Source organism: Nannospalax galili, unplaced genomic scaffold (assembly GCF_000622305.1).
Source record: "Nannospalax galili isolate Female #2095 unplaced genomic scaffold, S.galili_v1.0 scaffold40, whole genome shotgun sequence".
Lineage (NCBI taxonomy): Eukaryota > Metazoa > Chordata > Mammalia > Rodentia > Spalacidae > Nannospalax > Nannospalax galili.
The window spans coordinates 255,358-279,076 of NW_008347810.1; the positions used below are offsets into that span (position 1 = coordinate 255,358).

At 38.5% G+C, this 23,719-nt stretch overlaps 1 protein-coding gene across 2 annotated transcripts in view; it reads right to left on the bottom strand.

Annotated features, from left to right (window-relative positions):
• Positions 1 to 1,459: 1,459 nt before the first annotated feature.
• Positions 1,460 to 23,719, bottom strand: part of Xkr4 (XK related 4) — a 509,976-nt gene continuing 487,716 nt past the window's right edge. Inside the window, exons 3-4 of one of the 2 annotated variants that reach the window (XM_008844405.3) lie at positions 14,756 to 18,142; positions 1,460 to 6,987 (exon numbers count right to left, since the gene is read on the bottom strand). In XM_008844405.3, coding sequence (XP_008842627.1) covers positions 17,196 to 18,142 — 947 coding nt within the window. In that variant the 3' untranslated portion in view covers positions 1,460 to 6,987; positions 14,756 to 17,195. Of the gene's footprint in view, positions 8,933 to 14,755; positions 18,143 to 23,719 lie in introns of both variants that reach the window. The other variant, XM_017800948.2, reaches the window with a different exon arrangement.

Consider the following 23,719-nt stretch of genomic DNA (forward strand, 5'->3'; position numbering starts at 1 on the left):
GCATGGGATATACATTTACCTATTGACCCATCTTATTGGATTTCTTGCTTGTGTGTTTGGGTTCCTGCAAAGGCCAGAAGAAGACATCAGAGCCCACGGTGCTGGAGACACAGGTTTGGATATAGGTGCTAGGATCCAACTTCTGGCCCTCATGATAGAGCAGCAATCATTCTTAACCACTGAGAGCTATTTTTTGAGTTCCTCATTTCTAATTTTTACTATACAAGTTTCAATATATTCATTTAAATCTTATTTTACCAATGTCTTTTAACATTTTGCAAATGAGTAGGTTCTAAAGCAGTGAAATTCTTACCAATTGTATGGATAATAGAAAAAAAATATGCCTCTCAAAGCTCAGGGATCATTGAGAAAGAGGAGATGGAAAGATTAAAGAGTCAGAGAGAGAGGATGATGACAAGGAAAGTAACAGCTGGTCAGTACTCATATGAACTCTCAGCAGTGCTGACATCATTCTCAAATCCTATTCAAACTCAAGCCAGACAAAATCCCAACCTAGACATGGAGAAGTAGGTAAGAAATCCCAACTAAACCTAAGGAACTTTAGGCATTTGATAGCTGCTGAGAGGGGGAAAGACAGTGTCTTATAGGGAAGGAACTCATGGTGCGCCCAGTGGATGGTCCCATACTGAAGGATATTTAGGGACGCAAATCAGACTCCAAAGGCTGTATTATACAACGCGCGCGCGCGCGCGCGCGCGCACACACACACACACACACATGAACGCACATTAAATTGGGTGTAGGGGCAGTGATGAGAGGTATGGTTAGGGGAGATCTAAATATCATCAATCTATATTGCATAAAAATTGTGAAAATTCAATTAAGAAAAAAAGACTAAAAATGATTACAAAAAATTTAAGGATAATTTGTAGACAAAGCAGGCACTGTGATACATCATATTTTAAAAAGCACATTTGCTCATGGGCAACTTTTCTTCTTATAAATAGTGAAGTAATTTAGTTTAATTTCTATCTTCTATGGTTGCAAAGACTGCTTTTTATAGTGGTTCTGGAGAAATATTATTTAATATGTCTCAAAAATAAAGCAAGTGAAAGGAACATCTTAAGACATGAGGCTGGCACAGTGGGGCAGCTCTGGATTAGAGCCCAGCCACTCAGGAGGCTTGAGCAGGAGGACCTCAAGTTTCAAGGCCAGTGTAGGCAACATTGTGGGATCCTGTCTCACAAAAGACAGAGAAAAAGAAAACTGTGATATATTGAAATCCTAAATGTGTTTCAGACATAACTCAGCTTTGCTTAGTAACGGCTTTGGATCTATTGTGTTGGAAATGCATCTGTGTGTGTAGCCCCTGCTGTTTACCTCACCCCAACTGTGTTCCGCTAATCTGGATTTTGAAAGAATGAGGAACAGACTTCTGTTAAAATGACCACAGTGTACTTTATTTTAATGATTTTGGTACCTTGTGTTGCAATAAAATTAAAAAAAAAATCTACAAAATCCAAATATATAAAATTTCAAGTTTTTTTTTTTAAGTTTTACAAGAAAAATCAGATAACCAAGGAAATTTATTCATTATGAAGTACTACTTTCCACTTCATTTTCATCACAAATTGCAACTTGCTTAACTGACCAAAATAACTATAGTACTGTAGTACATCAAATACTCCACAAACTGTGCTTTGAACTAGAGCACTTGGAGTCACTGCCCAGAACAGCAGCCTCCAGCCAATAAAGACACACTTACAATCTGAATGCTAAAGGAATATTTGGATACATGGAATTAGAATATATATATTTACAGGAAGAAATTTAATAACTTGTTTAATTCTTTGCTTCAAATAAAATTCCAAATACATTTGTACAATGTTTACAAAGTAAAAGCACAAGAACCGGCAAGGTTTTCATTTGGGTCCAGGCACTGTGCTGTTCCAGGAGAAATGTCTTCGCTGTTCCCTATGCACACACCTTATTTCTGAAATGGAGGGGGAAACACGAGAATGGTCATGGTGCATCAGAATGTCACAAAGACAGCTGAAGTCAGGGAACTGAGGAACCAGTGGTCTGTTCTCTTCTTTTTGGTGTTCATCTGCCATCTGCTACTTTTTTCAGACATAGGTTTTAAAAGATAACAAAATTGGACAGAAAAAGAAGCCAAAAATTTTTAAGGCAAAGTAAGCAAACATAGAGTAGCCTCTCTTGGTGTTGAGTGGAAATGAAGGATTTTAAACCCAAACCCCACTCAGAAACAAATCAAATCAAGCAGAACCAACTGGGGTTGGGTTACTTATGCGGTTTACGAATTTCTGAAAATTGTTTTGGATCAAATGTTCTTTTGAAATTTTCAATGAAGAGATTTATTGATTGCAAAGTGAATTATTTCATGTTTCTAAATCAAACAACAGTAGCTGAGGTAGTTAGATGTGAAAGTTAAAACTTAAAATAACATGGAAATGAAGGACTAGTGTCAGTAGCCAGACCCCTTGCCATCTGGAAACAGGTTCAGCTTGCACAACAGTTTAGTGCAGAGCAAAAGGCTATTTTCTTGCAAGGTGCTATTTGTTAAACCATAATATCAGCACCAGCAGTACTCTTTCCCAAGCTATGTGGTAAAATGCTAATACAGAGAATGTTCGCTTTCTGGTCTTCTCCTTCGTAAATAATTCTTTCACTATCATATAAAATAGCATGATTTACCATTACTGGAAGCTTCAATCTTAACTGTAAAGGAGAAAATAATAAAAACCAGCAAAGAATCAGTAGGAGAGACAATTTTGCTCTCACTTTAACAATATTTTGTCTCAGCCCTAATTTCATCGTGTTGTTTGGTTTCAACAAGGGCAGACATTTCTGGGTCCCTGTTTGCTCTCTTCCTTCTGAGAACAGGATATTGCATTTCTGTGTCCACCAGTGTATCTTTACTGAGGCTGTTGAGCTATCTGGCTACTAAGAAGAGAAGCAGAAATTATTCAGTAGAAGCAAGGTTCCCATCCAACAGTAACTATGTCCTCTCCCATCTTGCCCCATGTATCAGAGAAAGGCTTTAGATGGGACTTCAATAAGCAAGTGAGCAAAAGATTCATTTAAAAAGTTTTAGGAAAACAATATGTTGGTGGTATAGTTGGATATAAAGTAGTTAGGAGACACTTAAATGACAGAGAATTTCTGTGTGTATCTTTGTTTATTACTTGTTTACAGAATAAAGTGTTGTCAGCCAGAAGTAGCCATGAAGGTTGGCAACCAATTTACAAAGCATCAGAAATGTGATGTGTATCAAGTGATGGGTCCACAGCAGAATAATCACATGTATCTTTGCTAAAAACTAGTTTTTCTAACAGTGTCTTATTTTCAGGAAAGGCTCTAAAGAGTTCCATGTGGAATGGAAAGTCTTGAAAAGAGACTCAACTCTCCTTCCTCCAGCAAGTAGATGTGTGGCTTCTGTCTAAAGAACATGTTGCCATTTGTGCTTTCCTCTTTTCAATGAAGCATCTAGACCATCATTTAAAGGAGCTGCCCAGCTCTAACATGTTTATGACAAAATCTCCCCATTACATGGTATCCCCATTACTTTCTGCAAACCCACCTGAATCTAGTCCTAGTAGTCAACTTCAGTTTTCTATATAAAAACAAATAAAAACATTTATTTTCATAATAAAAGGGCATACTCTTGCATTTTTGGTTAGAAAAATACCAATATCAGGAAGGGGCAGGGGAAAGACAGGGATGTCAATTAATTTTTACTCACTGTATTTACATGACCAGTCTATCATACAGTCTACTGTAGTAGTATAGATATTTTTAATGCGTCAGATAATTGTCTAGGTTGCAGTCATGCTTCGGAAAACAATGTCATGCATTAGAAATGTTTAAGAAGTTTGAAAATTTAAGTGTTTGATATCCATTGGCAACTATATTTTAGAATCCAGAAGAGATTATATTGGATGTGACTATTGTATATAATCCACTCCTCAAGGGAAATGCTTTGAAATCCTGTTTTTAAGGGTGTACAAATTTCTTTTGCAAAGGAATGTAATTATTAAATAAGGGTGCTGCATGAAACCACATCAGTAGAATATTACCCACAACAATAGTGTGATTTTGTGGATGTATTCTTCCTCCATGATACTGCTTTCATGGCTCAAATATTACAAATGTTTTTATTGCCCAGATCATGTCATTTAGCATTTAGTTCTGATTACATTTAGTCATTAAAGCAAGAAAATACACAGGATATTCACTGAAGATGTTTTTCTACCATCTCCTTTGTTTTCTCCATTCATAGAATTCACATCTGTGTATTATATCCGTGTAAGTACATGAATATCAATATGTTGCTGTTGCCCTTGTGTAACCACTTCTCTGAGATACTTAAAATGCATGTATAATGTGAAGGTGGATCAGCTTAGGAGTTACAAGCAGGAACACAGCTTCACCTCTTTCTGTGTGTCATGGTAGAAATGAAAGTAAACATTGTTAAATCATCCCAAATCAAATCTCAACAATATCTGCTAAAGATCTTCCCAGGAGTGGATTCCAAAATGTCACTTGTCACCATCAGTGCTGAACTGGGAATGATATACAGTTCTAAAAAGTGGGGTCAGCTACAGAAACCCCTTAGGTGTCAGAAGGAGCCAGGTTTTGTGGATGCATTTATAAACTTTTATTTATATTATTTTATTTATTAAGCAAAATTCAGTTTGATTACAGGAAAGTGGTCCATGTATACCAAGACCCTCCATGGCTATACGAAAGGAGTTAATTTTCTCTTTAAATAACTTTAAATTTCAAAGTTTCTACCTAGACCTTTTAAAGAGAAGTTTTACCTACAACAAGTGGAGAATAAGGAGGAATAAGTGAACTCTTTGCTTAGTTAAGGTGTTGCTGCTGTGTTCCTCAGACAACCCCAGCACCCCTTCTTAGCCCATCTCTTGTGATACATACAGTTCTCTTCATAATTAGCCAGGCACTTATCAAGAGAGACCGTGCTTTCTACCTTCAAAGTGCTTTACCAGCCCTCATAGTCTTCACAACACCCTGTGAGGTAGGTAAATAAATTTTTTCTCTCCTTCACATGTGGGAAATTGAGGCCAACATGAGTTTCTAAGGTGGAAGAGATGAACCAGGGATTAGGACTCAGGCATATGTAGACTCCTAGTTCCTTTGCTCCCATCACTGGACCACATTCCCTCATGTCCCTCTACCCAGAACAGAATATATTCCATAATGTAAAAGATATTGTTTCATAGAGTACATTTAAGCATATTTAAAGCAGTCATAATATTCAACACAGGGATTTCTGATTTTCTATTAATCTATAATTTTGCATCAATGGCCTAAAAATCAAAGACAATAAAAGAAACAGCTATTTTTGTGATTGCCAATTGTCAACTCTTTGTTGCAAAATCAACTAACAGCTTCTTAGTAACATGAAGATATAACAATTTGGTACAAAGATGTAGTGACTAAAAATGACAGAGAAAAAGGAAAAAAAGCCCAATTGTTTCAGCGCAGACTTCAGGTATTTCTAAAGATATTCCCAGCACCTGGACTGAAGCCACAGCGTGCCTTCATGGTATGGGTCCAAAACAATTGGTAGGGGCATGGACACACAGGGCATGTGAGTGAAGTTTGGGTGTTAAGAGAAACTTGAGTGAAGTTTAGAGAAACTTGAGTGAAGTTGGGTGTTCAGAGAAACTTCTGCATCCAAGAGAAGAGGGGAGGCAGGACCCAAGAAGGAACTTCATCACCTATCCTGTGAAGTCATTCTTGGCACTAATATAGACTTTAACACAATCAAAATACAATACTACATAAGGACCTTGGAAATATTTAGATTGTCTTTGGAAATCCCTCAAGATATTTGCATAGCTGAATGCCTCTCTGAGCTCAGTGTCATCTAGAATCCATGCCTCAGAGCAAGCTTTGCAGCAGAAGTGCTTTTCAAAGAAACATGGTCCCAACCGTTTGATTTTCTGATGAACTTCAGATCTATGAGGTAAGCTCACAGCTTGAGGGCTCACTACCCAGAGCAAGACCAGCAAGACAAGACCAACTTGCTAATGTTAAAAGGAAGAAACAAATATGGAGCAGTATGAACATCCTCAATTTTCCTTCTGGAAGGTGAGCATCCATTGATGCTAACCTTTTTTTTTTTCCTCCTATAGAATTGCAGCAGTGACTACTGGGAAGTCACTAGCATTCCAACACACATGATTCCCCAGTTGGCAACTGGTAACTGGAATGACATCAACAAGCCAAGCCCCAAAAGTTAGACATTTTGTTTAATTTGGGGAAAATAGCTTTGTTTTTCCCTCTTACAGACAGCATAAAATTCAGCATGAAATAATTGTATCAAACAATTTAAACATTTTAAACTCTAAGATATAACAAGGAACATGTAAAAGTTCTATTTGAACAATTAAAAGTTAAAATTTTTGTATTTCCTTTGGGCCATTCTGTCAGTGGATTTTTAGATATTTAAGATTTATGAAGAACAGGAAAGACAGTAAAAGCTAAACATGAAGTTTCCTTGCCTGGAAAAGCGGAGTGGAAGGCCTGTACACACCACCACTCTGATGGAGGTTGCCCACAGCCATGTCCAGAACACCCAAGGCAGAGCCACCAAACTTCCTCCAGTCACAAGTTTGCAGAAAGTAAATCAAAATGAATCAAGTTTGCTCTGTGTTATTTCTTTCTCTTGTCACAACAAAGAGACTTTTATCAGCGTAATAGTAGCAACAGAAGACGACTGTGCAAGAAAGTTCCACTACCTGCAACACCTGAGCAATTTGTCTATCTATACCCAGACAAGCAGATGGAAAACCGTACACTCCAAATATTGGGATGCTTCCAGATAGTTTCCAAATGTTTGATATCATGAGAACCAAATTTGCCGCATGAATGACCAACTGCTTCACTTTTCATAGGGATATTTGCATTCATGTGGATAGTCTTCTTAATAACTCTTCAGTGTCTACTTTGGTTTGATGAAAATGGTTCAGCAATCATCTGGAAAATTCAAATATCAAAAGTCCACAAATGAAAAGAAACTTAGTCATGAGGAAAAATCAGAGCTTTAGGGTGATTAATGGTCCAATTTTTTTTTGTCTAGGCAGAAAAATTTAACTATCTTTTTTTGTTTGTTTGTTTCCATTGTTCTGAAAAATCACTCTCACGGGGGTTATTTTCTCAGTCTTGGAATAGACACACAGATAGGTTGACTGATTGAATCCAGATCCAAATTATATTTCAAAGAGGCTAATATTGGTAAACCTGGCTGAATGAGTTTGAACACAGAGCTTGTTGGATGTTATATTTATAATGGGATAATGAATAAGGCCATGGTAACCCTGAATCTCATTGCTATTAAAGAGTGATACTTAATTGATTTATGTTTGACAAACAAGAGTGACTTACAATGCCTTGTTTTGTAATCCATCAGAAGTGCTTGTGTGCACAGTAACATAGGGCTCAATAATCAAGGAGAAGCATCATGACGGAAGGTTTTTTGGAAGAGCCAGACTGAAACATGAAGCTGCCCAAATCCCTTCCAACTCTCCATTTTAGTCAGGCCTTGGCTTTTCAAAAGGGGAGATGTGTATTGTCATGAATATGGAATGGCAGAGGCTAGATTATATGTCTGCTCTGCGAACAGGTAACTCTTCCTGACAAGCTATAGACAGGTTTTCTTGGGCCTGTACATTAGTAGAAATCCTCTGTCCTGGTATCCAACATTCCCATGGTCATACTCATTTATGAGGCTTGTTAAAGAAGAGTGTCCTGCTCATTGTATGTTACAGAGTTCCAGAGTTTAAGAAATGAATATTTCCTTTATCTTGCTAGTTCTTGTTGCCTGGTATTTGAAAGTCACAGTAGGAGGCTACCTTGCTACCATTCAGTGCTAGTGATTATGTCAAGAGCTAGTTTGATAAAGAACTTGCCATGATACTAGTGTTGTTAACTGGGAATGTCATTCAGAAGCTCTTGGAGATAACCGCTAAGGGGATTACTTAAGAAATGGAGTGATCCCTGCTTCAACCTCTTATTTTTCTTCCAGATTGATTATTGGATACATTTTAAGACATTCACTCCTTCATCTAGAGCTAACTCCTAAAACTGATAGGAAAAGATTAGCTAGAAAACTTAAGAACACAAGGATGCCAAACTCTTGCACACTCTAAAGCTTTATCTGACCCTCCGGCAACGTCATTCTTACCTTTATTTGAGAAAAGAGAAATGGAAAGAACCAAATTGAGTCTACCTATTTTCTTCTAAGAGAAGATGTAGGTATTAAGAACATCGGGTTGGTCATCTTTAAGGTCATGATCCACGTTTTATGGGATCTGAGAAGCAACAGAGTAGTTGATTCCATGTAGAAATGGATATTGGTTTGGGACTGGTAATGGCACTACTTAGGAAGGCAGGCATCTAACCTCTGAAGCTGATTTATAAGCTCAAGCTTTACACATTGGTTATTAAAATGCTGACAATGAAGTAAATTAAAAGCAGTGACTGTACTCAGATCGGTTATTAAACAGAAGAGACTTTTTTTCATTTCCAAACAAGTGGATTTCAATCTCCTTGAAGCACATCTCTGTGACCTATATCCATTGCTCTGAGCTATACTAGCCCCCAGGAATCTATTGACTTATTTTTCTCAAAACAGTGCTTGCTGGCAAAAACAAATGACGCAGATGGATGCCAGTGGCATTTGTGTTGAGGAATAGGGTAGCATGATTCTCTTAGCTCTACTTCACAGAGATCTGTTTCATCAGGCCTGAGCACATCATGGTACAATGCTGAACCAAGTGCTCCTTTCCCAGTAACTGATTAATGTTCTCTTGCAGGGGCTTGATTACAATATTACGAGTCAAGAATTTGCAAGATTAAAGTGTCTGTTGATTAATTAACTGCAAGTCACCTCCAGTAAAACTTGGTAAGTTCCAAGATGTTTCTGGAAAAAAAAAAAATAAAGGAATCAATAGCATGGCAGCAGTCTGAACACTTGTGAAAATTGGGCTGTTTTTGAGGATGGCTGGTCCACTGCACTCCTTTGTTAGTTCTTTTCACGGAGTACCTTTGCTTCTAATTCAGATCAAAGAAAATGGTTCTCCCCAGACTATTGAAGCAGATTTTAGAGAGCCAGTTTCTCATTATTCATAAAACATTAGAAAGGTTAAGAAAAGAGGTTGAGTATTTTAGTTCTTTGAAAGCAGGATATAACATGACAGTGTTTTCACTAACTGACTGGTCTCCTTTGGTTACAGGATGGTACCCTATTTCTCCCATTTTGAATAGAATACAAATCATGGAGGCTCCATAGAAAACCACGGGCCAATATTTAATTGCTTTGTGAACACAGTGGTGCCTAACACACTCAAATTCACAGCCACAATGGACTGCAATGCTTGTGTTGTGTGCATTAAAGCATTCTGTTGATTTGTAATAAAAGTAGGAATTTCTGACAATGATGGAAACTCAAAACATATTTTCAACATATTTAGGGGTGTCTTAGAATTTACTGATAATGAATTAATATGAAATAATTAGTTAAAAGTATTGATTGGATACAACTCCATTCCAGAATGCCACTACAATAGCTAAATTAAATTAGCTTCAATACAACATCTCCATTTGTTCCTATTTGCAGCACTTAAAGTAAGAATTTGATTAATTCCATTTTAATGCAAATTGGGCAGTAGAGAAAGAAAAGGGCCAACCTGTTTAATTTGATAGCTGGAAGTATAATAAAACCACAAAACCTTTCATTTTTTGAAATTCTAATAACAGAGTAGGAGGCAGGCTTGAATAGTAGCACAAGAGGAATTTTTTTGTTACTACTGTGCTGTTAATATTTGCTTATTATTTTGATTAATTAATTTGGTGTTGATTTGATGTTAAATGAGATCTTTGCTCTGCAAACATCTTATCAGTAACTACATACTTCTCTTATGTGGTACAGTAGCTGAAACCGTGATAACATGGGACTGAATGTAGTGACAAGCCTTGATCCCAGAAATCACTGCTGGATGCGGCCTTGCTATTTATTACCTTCACTCTTGTTAGTGCTGACAAGGCTTCATGTTTGCATCATTGCCTTACGTTTGTCACTGTGTGCTGTAATTGCTTACTGGAAAGCTTAAAGGATGGTCATAGAAAAGTTTGTGTTTCTTTGTTGCTTTAATGTAAAATTAAATATGGCTACTCATAAGACAAATGACAGTGTGTTAGAGCAGAAAGAAAAACAAAGTGAGGAAACAGATTAAGCTGTTAGTAACTCCACTGTAAGCTGATGAGATTCAGGGCTGCTTGTGCCTGTTTGTGGTCTAGTGGCTGCAGTCATAGGGTCATGAATGAGCAATGAATGACCCAGGAAATCAATAAAGGTGGAATTTGTGTCACTGATTACCAAAGTTACCTAACTTCTTTGGCTCTCAGTTATGTCATCTATAAAATAAGGGTGATTTTCTTTAAATGTTATATTCTATGAAACTTAGTGACCTCCATTTTAACATAGGTCCTTAAAGATTTGCTTAACATAAAGTAGGAAGCTAGATGATGCTGTGGCTATTATACTCACATAGATCACTGAGAGGTTTTAAAAAAGCAGACACCAGTGTTGAGAGTGTTCATTTGCAAACAACACACTGGTTCATTGCAATGGCACCATTGAGTGGCTTACCACTCTGTCATCTTTCATCATGTTGCCTTGAGGTTATAGATATACTCCCTTTAGACTAGGTTGAGAAAGAGCATGTCAACTACTTTCTAGCTAAATGCAATAAATACTTGATAGATACTTGAGATATTCCTTGATTCCAGTCCTTTAATTAAAGATAAAAAATTTTAGAGTGTATACCCATTATCACTAATGATTTGATAATCCTTTAAAACATTACATTTTATACCTTGCAAGATGGTAGCAAATAAAACAGTAAAAATGTGGCAAATGAACAGAATGAACTTATAATATGAGAATGAATATCACTTCAAAGTCTGTCTCTCTCTCTCAAAGTAGTGGGGTTTAGTTATTTTTAGTCTGCTTAACAGACAATATTACACATGATAGAATGCAAAAGAAATAGCACCAGGTTACTTTATATTTCATTCTTAATTTAGTGTGGAATATGGCCATGGAATGGGCAGTGCTGTCTGAATAGAAAAACAGTACTGACCAACCTGCTATGTAGTAGTTACAGGGGATAGAGGTCCATTTTCTATCACTGACATTTTTTTTTCAGCTTTTCATTTTGGAAGATATCTTTGACTTGGAAATAAAATTTTGGAAAGAGTTGGATCATTAGAACTTGTTTCCATTTTCCCTGAAGATGTGCTAAATCATGAGTAGGTTTCAGTAGGTTTTCATTGGTCCTAGAAGTCTTTTAGTTGGTAGAAGATGGGCTCCACTCTTAGCTCCACTCTTCTGTAGCTGAGGTGCCTTTGGCAAACCACTTACCATCTCTGAGCTGAAACTGTGTCACCTGGAATTGATACGTAACTGGTAGGTGGCTGTTAGGGAGAAGCTAGATGACAGAGATAATGTGCTTTAGCGCAGCACACTATAAATTCTTAACAATAGTACTCTATCAGTGTGAAGATGGAACTGCAAGAAAATCTATAGACAATCAAAATAACCAATTCAGAAATTCAACTCAGTTTGTTTCTGAGTTATATCAGTATAGTATGTAAACATTTTAGCAAAATGGTAGACATGTCAGGGACATTCAACATCCTTATGTAGAAAAGGGTAGGACATCTAGTTTGCTGAATTTTGAATTTCTGGGATACATTACTGCATGGAATATAGTAAACATCTGATCATTAGTTCCTTGAAGGAACTAGAGAAACCTTCAGGTAGATGGTGAGGCTACGAGATACCTTGACCACTTTTGGGAGAGCTTCTGAGTCCCTCATTCCTGCTTGCCACTTCTTCCACTTGGCTTTCTGCTGAGAGCAGGCTGCTTAAGAGTTAGTTTAATTGCTACAATTAGCAAAATTAAATGGCCCATTATGTTTTTATACAATTCTACCCACACGCTGCAGTTTTACTTTACCATGAGTAATGATCCTGTTGAAGCTGTCCATCACATATCTGAGTCATGTCATGGGCCTATTTTCAGGAAAGCAGTTGGACAAGAGCTGTTGACAGAGAGCTCTGTAGTGACCCGGTGTTACCCACAGGTGCCCTTGGGAGGAGTGGGATGTCACCCACATGTTCAGGTCATTACCAAAGGGATACAGGTCAGGGCAAGAGACTCAAAAGTTGGGGCTAATGTGAAACTGTCCATTTTTAGCCAATTAGAAGCACACAAGTACTGGGTGGCAGAAAAGCATCATGAGCTCCAAGCTGGCAGAGGCAATGATTTTGATTATTTTCAAAGGTTACAGTGAATCACTAGGTAAAGGAATATGAAGAGATTTGTGTCAGCCACTAAAACAACATTAAGGACCACCTCAGTCTTGCTGTGTTTGTGAGCCTGTGTCTCTCCCATTCTCCCAGAGACAGATTCTGAATGACAGTTGGAACTATTTTTAAAAAGGCTTTAAGGAATTCTCCTTAGAAACATCAAAATGCAGCCATCTCATCCAAGCTTTATATAGAAACAGTCATGGTTAGTGGCAAAGATATGTGGGGAATGTGAGGGAGTATATATTTAGCCGAGAAAGTGGTTCATTAGAAAAAAGTTTCTGAATTATTGTTGAAACACTGTGTCAGAACTTGCTTCCACTCAGTAGGATTTGGTACATTTGACATGAGAGGTTTCCTTGGCTCAATCCAATGTGTGCAAGGAAAGGAACTTTGAAGTGACATAAAACTACTTTATTCAGTAGCTTAAAAGATGAGATGATTAGAGTGATAATGTTCACTTAAGCCAAGAAGCAAGGATTGCTGATTTTGAAAAGGAAGTAGATAAAAGTTTCTTGTTTAAAAGGTCATGTGCCAATGCATTAGTGAACAGAACATACTTTATCCTTGCCATCTGTTATTTTAGCAACCCATACATATGTAGGTTTTTTTGTTTTGGTTTTGATTTTTTGAGACAGGTTCTACCTATAGCTAGCTTGGTACTCAGTATGTAGATCATGATGGCCCCAGTCTCACAGTTATCTGCCTGTTTCTGCCTCCCAAATGCTGGGGTTAAGGGCATGTGCCTTTAACTCAATGAGATGTGATTTTTGTTTTTTAAAGTAATTGAGATTTAAGTAATTTTCTATTCAGTTTAAAAATTTCTGTGTGTGCATGTGTGTGTGTGTGTGTGTGTGTGTGTGTGTGTATCAGTGTATGATGTATATGTGTGGGTGGGTGTGCCATAGGTGCATGTTTGGAGGTTAGATGGCAGCTGTGCAGTCAGTTCTCTCCTTTCACCTTTACACGGGTTCCAAAGATTGAACTCATGTGAGACTTGCATCTTTGGATGATAAGCACCTTTACCAGCTGAGTCATCTTGCTCACCCAAGTTTAAAAAAAATTACACTTATTTATTACTTATGTATATGTATGTATATGGGTGTGTACATGCTATGGACTTGTATGGAGGTCAGAGGACAACTTGTGGGAGTCAGTTTTCTTCTTCCAACATATAGGTTTGGGAGATTGAACACAAATCATCAGGCTTGGTGGCAGGCACTTTTAGCTGCTGAGACATTTGGCTAGCCCATATCATTTCATTTACTCATAAAGTTCACCAGACATTTAGGAAACATCATAAATTCCCTCATTCTTGTCTTCAGATTATCTGTGTAATTTATCCTTTGCTAACACTTGAATTATAGACTCTTGATCTCTTGGTAAGGGAATTTATTTCATTTGTTAAGTTAGTAGCATTCATCATAAATGAATGGTAACTGAGTGTCTACAAAAGCAGTTACTCAACTGGACAACACAGAGTCAAGCAGGACAACATGAATATGCATAGAAGATATAAAGGGCATAGTTATATTGAGAAGGGAGACTTCGATATTCTTAGAAAATTGCTTTACTTACCTACAAAGGCATTCTCAACATAAATAAGATATGTGTGTTCTTTAAACATGGATTCATTCAGAAATGTTAGTTTGAAAGAGAAAATTTTCTAGTATTTTTCCTTTAGAAAACATCACCATCCAATGTAAATAATTACTGGTCAGAGCAGGCCATTTTTTGTGGAATCAAAGTGGATTCAGAGCCAGGAGATCTCAGCCTGGGACAGAGCCCTGTGTTTCCATTTGCACGCCAACCCTCAAGCTTCCCTTTCTCTAGACCTCTACTCTCTGTAGAGCTTCACGGCAGATAAAAATGAAATTTTAGGAAGAATTAGAATACAAATACAGAGGCCGAGCTTTGTTCTTCATGCATTGAGGATGCCTGTGTAAGTCCTGGCACTAACTCTCTACTGTTTGTGCTTCTGTCCTTCACAAGAGTTTGATGGTTGTGTGCTTTCTGAATCACCAAAGCAAGATTAAGTGGGGACATTTCTCTGGAGTGGCATTGTAATTATTGTCTGATTTTCTTATCTTTCAAAAGTTGTTATCTATGACACAGTGGAAATCTCTGATTTCCTTTACAAGAATTCATCCCCTCACCAAAACATCATCATATTTCAATAAATAAATCAGATCAAATAATATTTACAATATTTGGGAAATGATTGAAAAATTCAACCTTCTTATATCTGTCTGCCTGCCAATTTTACCTTCAAGACAAAACACAGTATATTATCTTTTATTTACATCATCATTGTTTCAACTCTTAACATGTTACATGTGAGATCAAGTTGAGAAGTAACTTAAAACTTACATGATCGAAGGGCGAAGGCACCTGCTTCATTTGTCTTGCGTGAAGGATTAGATCTGTTATTTACTTGTGGAGTCAAAAGGACAGTTTGACTGAGAAGTTCAATTTCCAAAGATAGATGTTGTCTTGGAACAAATGAAGTTAATAACTCAAGGTTTTGGATACCGGTTAAGAATCTTTCCAAATGATTATGTTTCTGTCCTACCTTGGGATGGGATGTGCTGACAAGCAGAGTGCCTTCCTAGAGCGTCAGTAGTGACTAGGTCATCTTTCCACATCCCAGCCAAAGCTTAGCATATTTTAGTGGAAATCTTGCTTGAAGAACCAGATCATTGAATACTAGGAAATATGTCTGATAAAAATTGTCTTAAAAAATTGCTTTGGAGTTTTGTACCAAAAGAAGTCCCAGGTCAAGCCCTCTGTCACTGCCTGTGGATGTCCTTTTGGAGACCACAGTCTCTGGATGACATATCCATTACAGGTGGTGGCTCTAGAACCTGACTATTTTAAGTATATTGGGCAGTCCAAATAAGTGAATAATTAAATGAAACTGACTTTTTCCCTAGTTTTTGTGGCTTGACTAATCTTTAATATATCGATTAAGTTAATATAAAACTGGGAAAGGAAGTTTAAGACATCTTCCACTGTGGTCAGGGCAGTCTAATGGATGGATGAAAATAATCACTTACGTCTTTGATTTCCTGGGAAGTATCAGCTAGTCTTCACAAGCTGCTAGTTAGGCTGTTTCTCTCTTCATCTGGTAGTCTAATAGCACCCCTGGCCAGGTTCCTAGGGGCACTGACTTGCAAAAAGTAAGGTTACCTTGCAAGAGACCAGTGTTATTCAATCTGCTGTGGCAGGCTGATGGATTTGTGGATCAGTTTCTGACATTCCAAAAGAATATGACGTATTTTAAATGATTCCAAGTCTATAAAAAAAGTGATGATGCCTATATTATACCCTATATTTTTATTACAAAAATATTGAAATAATCCATGAGTTATTCCACTCTGCACCAACTATAAAAAATACTATCAAAGTTTGACCGGCACTTTTAATGCAACAAAAAGCACCATGACCAAGGACACTGAGAACAGAAAGCGGGAACGTTTACTTGCTGTACGGAGGTATTTAAAACCCAGAAGCTTGTAGGAGTGCAACTTTACAGATGATTCAAATACAAATCTTAGCTGAAAGAGTGATAAGTCCTCAAGTAGTTCAGAAGATTTTCTCACAGCAGACATACTGCATCTGTATGCTCATACTTACTAAAAAGTGTCCTGAAGCCTCTAGAAGAAGCATCACTTGGACCTTGCATGGAGGCGGGAAAGTCTTGTTTAGAGTAGAGAACCTGATTGCTCTTCTCTTATCTGCTTGGGGGGCCCACACCACTTATTGTCAGTTTTGGGAGATTCCATGTCAGTTCTGTGGTTGGACAGAGTTTGGCACTAGAAAGATGTGTTATGTGTTTTTCTCGAAACATATTTGCCTACCATTCTTATTTGGTACTTGGAAACAGCCCTGGTGACAGCCCCTTCCTCTCCTGTGGCACATGCTCTGTGGGTACGTTCCAATGGACCATGCACACATGGGAATCAGATTCTCATTTGGCCCCTCCCCAATTCCTCTTTGCTATCAATTGAATTTTTGCAATTGAATACTGAATCATGATTTTCATTTAATTTACATGATGGAGTTATAGAGCTCCTTGGTTTCATCAAAAGCCATACATGTGCTGCATAGGATTTCTGTCATAAAGAACGCTTTCAACCAAAAAACCTAAAGAAAAATCCTGAAATGTGTAGAGAAGGAATCACTCCATCAACGCTAATGCATCTGTAAACACTTGAGGTTTCTGTCCATTGTGCAGGCTTTTTCACAGATGGGATCTGGTTTCCAGATGAGAAAATGATTCATGAAAACTTTTCTAAGCACTACTACTTTTTTCCAGGAGTCTTGAGGGATATATTCTCTCTTTGTTGTGAAAATCAGAGTTTTGCATCAAGGAAATCACCTAAGCTCTTTTGATAGAGGACTCTTAATGTGTAGTGTGTGTGTGTGTGTGTGTGTGTGTGTGTGTAAATATATTTATGCAAAAATCAGTAAATTCCATCAAAACACCCTAATGACTAGAGGCAACATTTTCCATAATTAGTAGTACCCTCTGGTGAATGTGCTCCAAGCCAGAGCTGGAGGTGTTGGTAGCAATAGTCAAACTAAGCTGGCATGGCTCCTTTAGGTGGAGTAAGAGACTCTAAGCACTGCTGGACTGAATGGAAACCAGCAACAGGTAGTCAGCTGACAGATCAAACCATACCATAATGATGGTCAGACTAAGAACATTGCAGCTCATTGCCCCACTCTTGGACAAACTGTCATCATTACCACAGCCTTGCTGTTACCCCTTCATGTGGGCATTGTGGCTTGTTCAAGTCCTTTTGTTTTACAAGGTGGTTTCATATTCCAGCCGCTCCTGAATAAGGGCATCATCTTTGTACTGCAGCCTTGGAGGAGACGGGGAAGATTCGAAGGCTAAAATGGCCTTTCTCAGGCTTCGGTCCAACACATGTCTCTCCCATGCTGGATACCTGTTCCTGAACAGGTCAATTTTAATGACTGATTCTTCAATCCGTGGTGGTCGAGAAGATGGGGTGGGTGGGGCAGTTGGTCTCACCTGAAACACAGGTACACATCCATCCCTCTCTGAAAATTTCTGATCACGGTCACTGGCAACACTGCGGTTGTTGGAGATGGAACGGAGGGTGCTTGTGGCCACTTCTGGAGGCAGAGAGAAGGCGGTGGCAGGGTCTTCACAAGCACAACTTGGTGACTGCCCAAATCTGGGCCCATTGGGATGGAAGAAGGCATAGTACATTAGCATAAAAACAACTCCTGTTAAAAAGCTGCTGAAAACCACGCACAGCGCAGGAATGGCAAATGCATCTGCAATCTGGGGAGCTTTGTAGAGGTACCAGAGTGCACTCAAGGCTGTGTTTTCTAAAAGGATCACAAAATAGTAAATGAACAGCCTGCAGCGTGTCCTGCCTTCCTTGACATTGAACCAACTGAAGATGTAGATGATCCCCACTACCATGTCAAACACAATCTCTTCCCATTTGGTGATACAAAATTCTGTCTCACAGTGGACAATCCAGAAGGTCATGATGCACCAGTGGAGGACAATGAAGATCCCAAAGTACAGCTGGAAAACAGAGGCAAAGAGGGCAAACGTGATGACCCTGGCAGCGATGGTGAAGAAGTGCCAGCAGAACTGGATGATGACGGCCATGTAGCTGATGGGCTTTTTGTCATCCCGAGAGTCCCTCAAGGCCTTCTGGTAGGAGGCCAGGGCCCAAGCCAAGGACACAAGGGAGGCTGCTGCTGTGAAACCTACAAAAGCAAACAGGAAGACATCTGTCAAAAAGTGAGAGGCAGTGGTGTTCGGAGTCAAGTCACAGGGATCTGGTGACTTGGGACAGGCTAGCCTGAACCTCAGCAGAGGCTGTTAATTTATTTGTGTTTTAATTGGGCTAAATGTGCACATGAGGTGACAGACACACTGAGAAGGCCTGAGATAATGGGGACACAAAGCTCATGTGAGGTCCAACATCTGGAAATGGAGTGCAATTTAACTTTCTGTATGTTGTGGAAGTTTACCAAGGGAACCGTTTTGAGTAACAGGAAAACTACCAAGGGCTAGAGGCTGACAGAACTGGGTTGTTGCTTCAGTTTGAAAACTTGTTACCTGCATGCATGATGATGAACACCCACTGAAACCAGTGTTCATACTTATAAGGTACTGATCCCCAAGGCTCCCTGTCAGCTTAAAGAGTCTTTCTGTGCTTAAAAGGGACACAGCATTAAAGAACACTGGAGAGACCGGCAGCTGCTTTACCTTTCTGCTTCTAAGAATGATGTAGCTCATTCCCCAAAGACAGTTATATTTCTTTAAGATAAGGACAGGAATCCATACAGCAAATTTGGACTTAATTTCTCGTGACACCTGGTATGCAGTTTCTCCTGATGCCATCCGGTAGTTCCCCTGTAGCGTTTGAAACTTCTTACTGCCTTCCCCTTGAAAGAAGAAATGCCTACTCACTGCCATCCATTTATTAGCTTTTCATAAATTAAAGGCTGTACAGAAATCACTTTTTAGTTACTGCTCATATTTTATTCTTTTATATTTCTCCTGGAAAGATTTCCAAATTTCAGGAATCATTTCCATTGCTGTCCTGTTCTTAGTTGCTCGGTCTCTGGTGTCTCAAAGTTCATGGGTATGGTCCAGATGTGGACAGGGCTCACCTTAAAAGCCAACAGCCTCCCAGGAGAGACCTCTTTTGGAGAACTGCTTTGTCAGTGCAGCTAACTTACTTAAGGAGCCATACGAGATTTTCCAAGACTAAGAAAGGTCTCATGGTTTGTGAAGGTCAATTGGCTTTTTCCTCTCCAGATCTATAATTAATCAGAAGAGACTTCACAGCAGATTTTCTTTTACTTTGGAAATAATAGGAGCTGTGTGGAACTGGTACTTTTCTTTTTAAAAACTATTTTATTGAAGTGAAAGTGACTCTGATGGAAATGAGTAAAACTGATAGACAAAACCCACTAAACTCCAATAATCCCTTCTTACTGATTCTCTTTGATCAAGGTGAATGCCCCAAAATAACTAATCATAAACAATATTTTCCAGTGCCCACCTTCATCCTTCCCCCCCCCCTTACAAAGCAAGGAGGAACCTCTTTATGGGCACTGGATTCTTCGTGTTTTTTTTTTTTTCTAGTCAGCACAACCATTGCTCATTGTGATAAGCCACACTTAACTACTGAGTCAGAGATCAGTACCCAAAGAGTTTAAGATAATTTGGTTTCTGTGTATTTTAAAATATCAATTACACAGTCAATTCATGAATAAAAAGAAAAGGAAGGGTTAAAAATGGAGAAGGGAAGTGAGAGGAGGGGAAATAATAGGTGACAGGATCATATATGTGACCAATATATTTGTGATGAGTTTGTGCTCAAAGAACAAAGATGGTGCCACTTTAATTTCAACATCTTCATTGCATTGTGTGGGATGTGCTCATGCCCTCCTTATCAGCTCCATTAGCAAACTTGAAGCCTGGGTCCTTCCTCTTCTTCAGATAGGGTATCACTATGTAGCACAATCTAGCCCCAAACTCCATATCCTTCTGCCTTATCCTCCTGAGTGTTGGGGTTACAGTGTGTGCAACAGTCTTTTGAATGGACTGTGCTCTGACACTTAAGGCAGCTGCCCGGGTTGTTGCTATGCCAGATTGAGTCTCCTCTTTTCACATGTCAGCTCAAGCACAGCACCAGCTGGGAGGGACCATTGCATTACTCGCCAGGCTCCTGTAGACTGATTGGCCTAATCAGGAAAGTCAGGCAGTTTCTACCACTTGGCATGGAAGATGTTACTCAAGGCTGCTTTCTAAAGCCATGAAGCAGGTTGAACATCTTTAATCTAAAGAAAATCAAATTTATCAAGGCTTCTAATTTCCAAACCTTTGTTGTACTTATAAGACACAGCTAGTGAAAAGGTCCCCACGTGGCCTCATGTGATGGTTCACAAAATATATAAAATTATCTTTAGGTCACATGTGCAAAGCATATATGAAACGTAAGTGAATTTGTGTTTGACTTGAATTCATCATAAGAATGTATAAATATGTATCAACAAATATTCTGAAATCCTCCCCTTACTGAAATCAGAAATTTGAATCACTCCTGGTCACAAATTCTTGAGATAAAGCGTGCTCAACTTGTAGTAACAAACTGTATGCAGATATCATAATATCACGATAATATTATCTGTTGTCAAATATAAAAGACTAGAAAACACATCATATCCAAATTTCCCTGTAATCCCAAGGAACATCTGTGTTGCATTTTGGGAATTGAAAATGATAGAGTCAAAGTACAGAAATGAGCACTTTCAACCAGCTTTGCTTTCACACACATGTCTTAGTAAGAGGATCTTTACTGAAGCGGAAGCATATTGTCCATCCTGACCTTTAAAATTCTCTGCTTTAGTAACAGCACAATTTCTCTTTTTCATTTTATTATGCTTTTTCTTCTTTTATTAATGAGTTATCATAAAGCAACACAGTAAAGTTAATACCATCAGACAATTTAATATCAATACATTTTTCTAACCCACCTTTAATAATGCACTTTTATCCTCTGACCTTAATGATTTCTGTTCTAGCCTTTTCCTGCTGGTGAAGGATTGCATTTAGGATAGGTATGATATTCAGCTGTCCTCTAAGCTCAGTCTTTTTAATCTGGAGTATTTCCCCAGATTTTATTTACCCTATTGTAACATTAATGCATTTTAAACACTTATTTATGAGTGTTTGCCTGCATAGATGTAAGTGTACCACATACATGTTTGAGGAGGCCAGAAGAGGGCAATTGATCCCCTGGAGCTGGAGTTTCAGACGTGGGTGCTGGGAACCAAACCTGTGTACTCTGCAAGAGCAGCCAGTGTTCTTAACCACTTAGCCATCTCTCTAACCCCTCATTAATATTTTTTGAATACCATAGTATGTCTAAAAAGGAAAATAATGTTCCTCATTGCGGGTTCATCTGCTCTTTCCTCGCACTTACATGTAGATTATACATCCCAGGGAGGACTACTTAAATGACATAGAACAATATGTTTTTTAAAATTATTTATTTAATAACCATATAACTAGAAGAGGCATTTCATTACAACAGCATTGTCATATTCAATAACAATCTCCAGAGCTAAGATGCATCTCTTTCAAAATTGGCTGTAATTTTTAGGTTTACAGTTTAATTAATACAGTTACACAATATTGCACTCTGTACAAACCCTATAAGACAGAAAATTAAATGAGGTTTAAAACCCCAGAAAAGATCTCCATTTCATTATTAAAATACACAGTTTCATACAGAAAAATATATTTTTAATGCAATTGACGTTAAGATGTTTGCACGTGCATTTCTAATCTCTATATATCAGATTATTACTAGTCACAGTCAGTTACTTTCTGAGCTCCTTGGCATCTGAACATGGATATAAAGTCATCAAGTAGATTTCAATGATAATGCTTTTCACATCTACTAATTATTAAGGAGCAATTTTTTTGTTTTGAAGAATTATTATTTTTTAATCATATATTTTTTAAAAATTTTAATAACTACATGATTAGAAGCTTATTATTATTATTTATATACCCATTTCCTAGGTAACAGCTCCCCACAGCCCCCCTCCCCGCACTAGAGCCCTTATACTCTGATATCCCTGCTACTGTCTGCTATGTCGTTGGTACCCCCAGCCATTCCCTACCAGTTGCCCTTCTGGTGAATCTAGTTAGCCTATCTAGAGGGCCCCATTTTAGGAGGGTCAGCTGTTCCTCATCCAGTGGTAATCAGTTGTCAATATTCCTTTGGATAAGATTGAAGTCTTCTGTTCAATTTCCCAGTTCTGTGCTGGGTTACTATCTGGGAATCCATTTGGCCACCCTGGCCAACAATGCAAAAGAAGATATCGCCTGTTAGCAATTGTTGCTCATTATGTAGCCTTTATCTATACACATGGACTCTTATGAAATTATATTGGCCCTTTTAATCTTTGGTTATACTTTCCTTTTGGGTGTTTAAGGCCATAGAATGGTCCAGATAAACCAATTTATTTTTACTCTTAAGGTCCTTTGAGGATCTGTTCCTCAGGGGTCACATGGGCTTGGGAGGAGCCCCTGGCTCCTTTCTTTTACCAGTTTTCCCTATGTGAAGATAAGTAAATGGTCCTGCTCAACCATGGTTGGCTTCGCATGGAAGCATGGAGGAATGATTCCTCTGTGTTGACCCTCCTCTTTATAGACTGGACACTGGTTCGAGTCCATCTGGTGGGGTCTCCTCAGCTTCCTTGATCAAGAGGACAGGTGACCCACCACCATCACAAGACATTTTGAGAGATGCTCATAGTCCCCTGGAACTAGCTGACCTAGGAGGGCAAGGAGCAAAAAGTGTCCTTTATGTTCCTCTGACCAAATTATTATAGACCTCAGTATGTCTGTTAAACACCCAAGAAGGTTAGTTCCACCAGTCTGGTATTTTTAATTACTGTGTGTCATGGAGACAAATCCTGGGAAAAGACCAGTTGTTCTCAGACAAACCTTACATATATATATGTTGATCTGCTATGTTGTAGAAGTAAAATGGTTCCCTCTGTTTTTCAAAACTAGCTAGGCATTGTTTATCTTTCACATTGTCTCACCCCTCCATCAAGTGGTTTTCCCACTTAAGGTGCCCTCATTTCCCACCTTTCTCTTATGGTCCTGCCTCTCTTGAGCTCCTTCTTTCCTTTATCCCATAGGTTCCTTGTATACCCTTTCCTCCCCCCCCCTCCCTTACCCTAGGTTCCTTGTATACCCATCCCTCCCCCCTCCCTAAAGCCAACCCAATTTTTATCCATATCTCCCTTATTAAGGCCTGGTTCTACTGTTCTTTTTCAGGTTCTCCCTGTTTCCTTTCCATTATCCTGGTTCCTGTACTTATGTCTGGTTACATACTCATTTTTCAGAGTCTTGTTCTAGCATCCACATATGAGGGAGAACGTATGTTGATTTTTTTTCTGAGTCTGTGTTGCTTCACTTAGTATAACAGTTTCTAGTTCCATCCATTTACCTGCAAATTTCATGATTTCATCTTTCTTTACTGCTGATTAAAACTCCATCGTATAAATGAACCACATTTTCATTATCCACTCATCAATTGAGGGACACTTAGGTTGCTTCCATCTCTTAGCTATTGTGAAAAGAGGCACAACAAACATGCATGTACAAGTGTCTCTGCAATAAGACGAGTTCTTTGGGTATATACCAAGGAGTGGTATAACTGGGTAAAATGGTATTCATTTGTAGTTTTTTAAGAGTTCTCCACACTGCTTTCCATAGGGGCTGAACCAGTTTGCAGCCCCACCAGC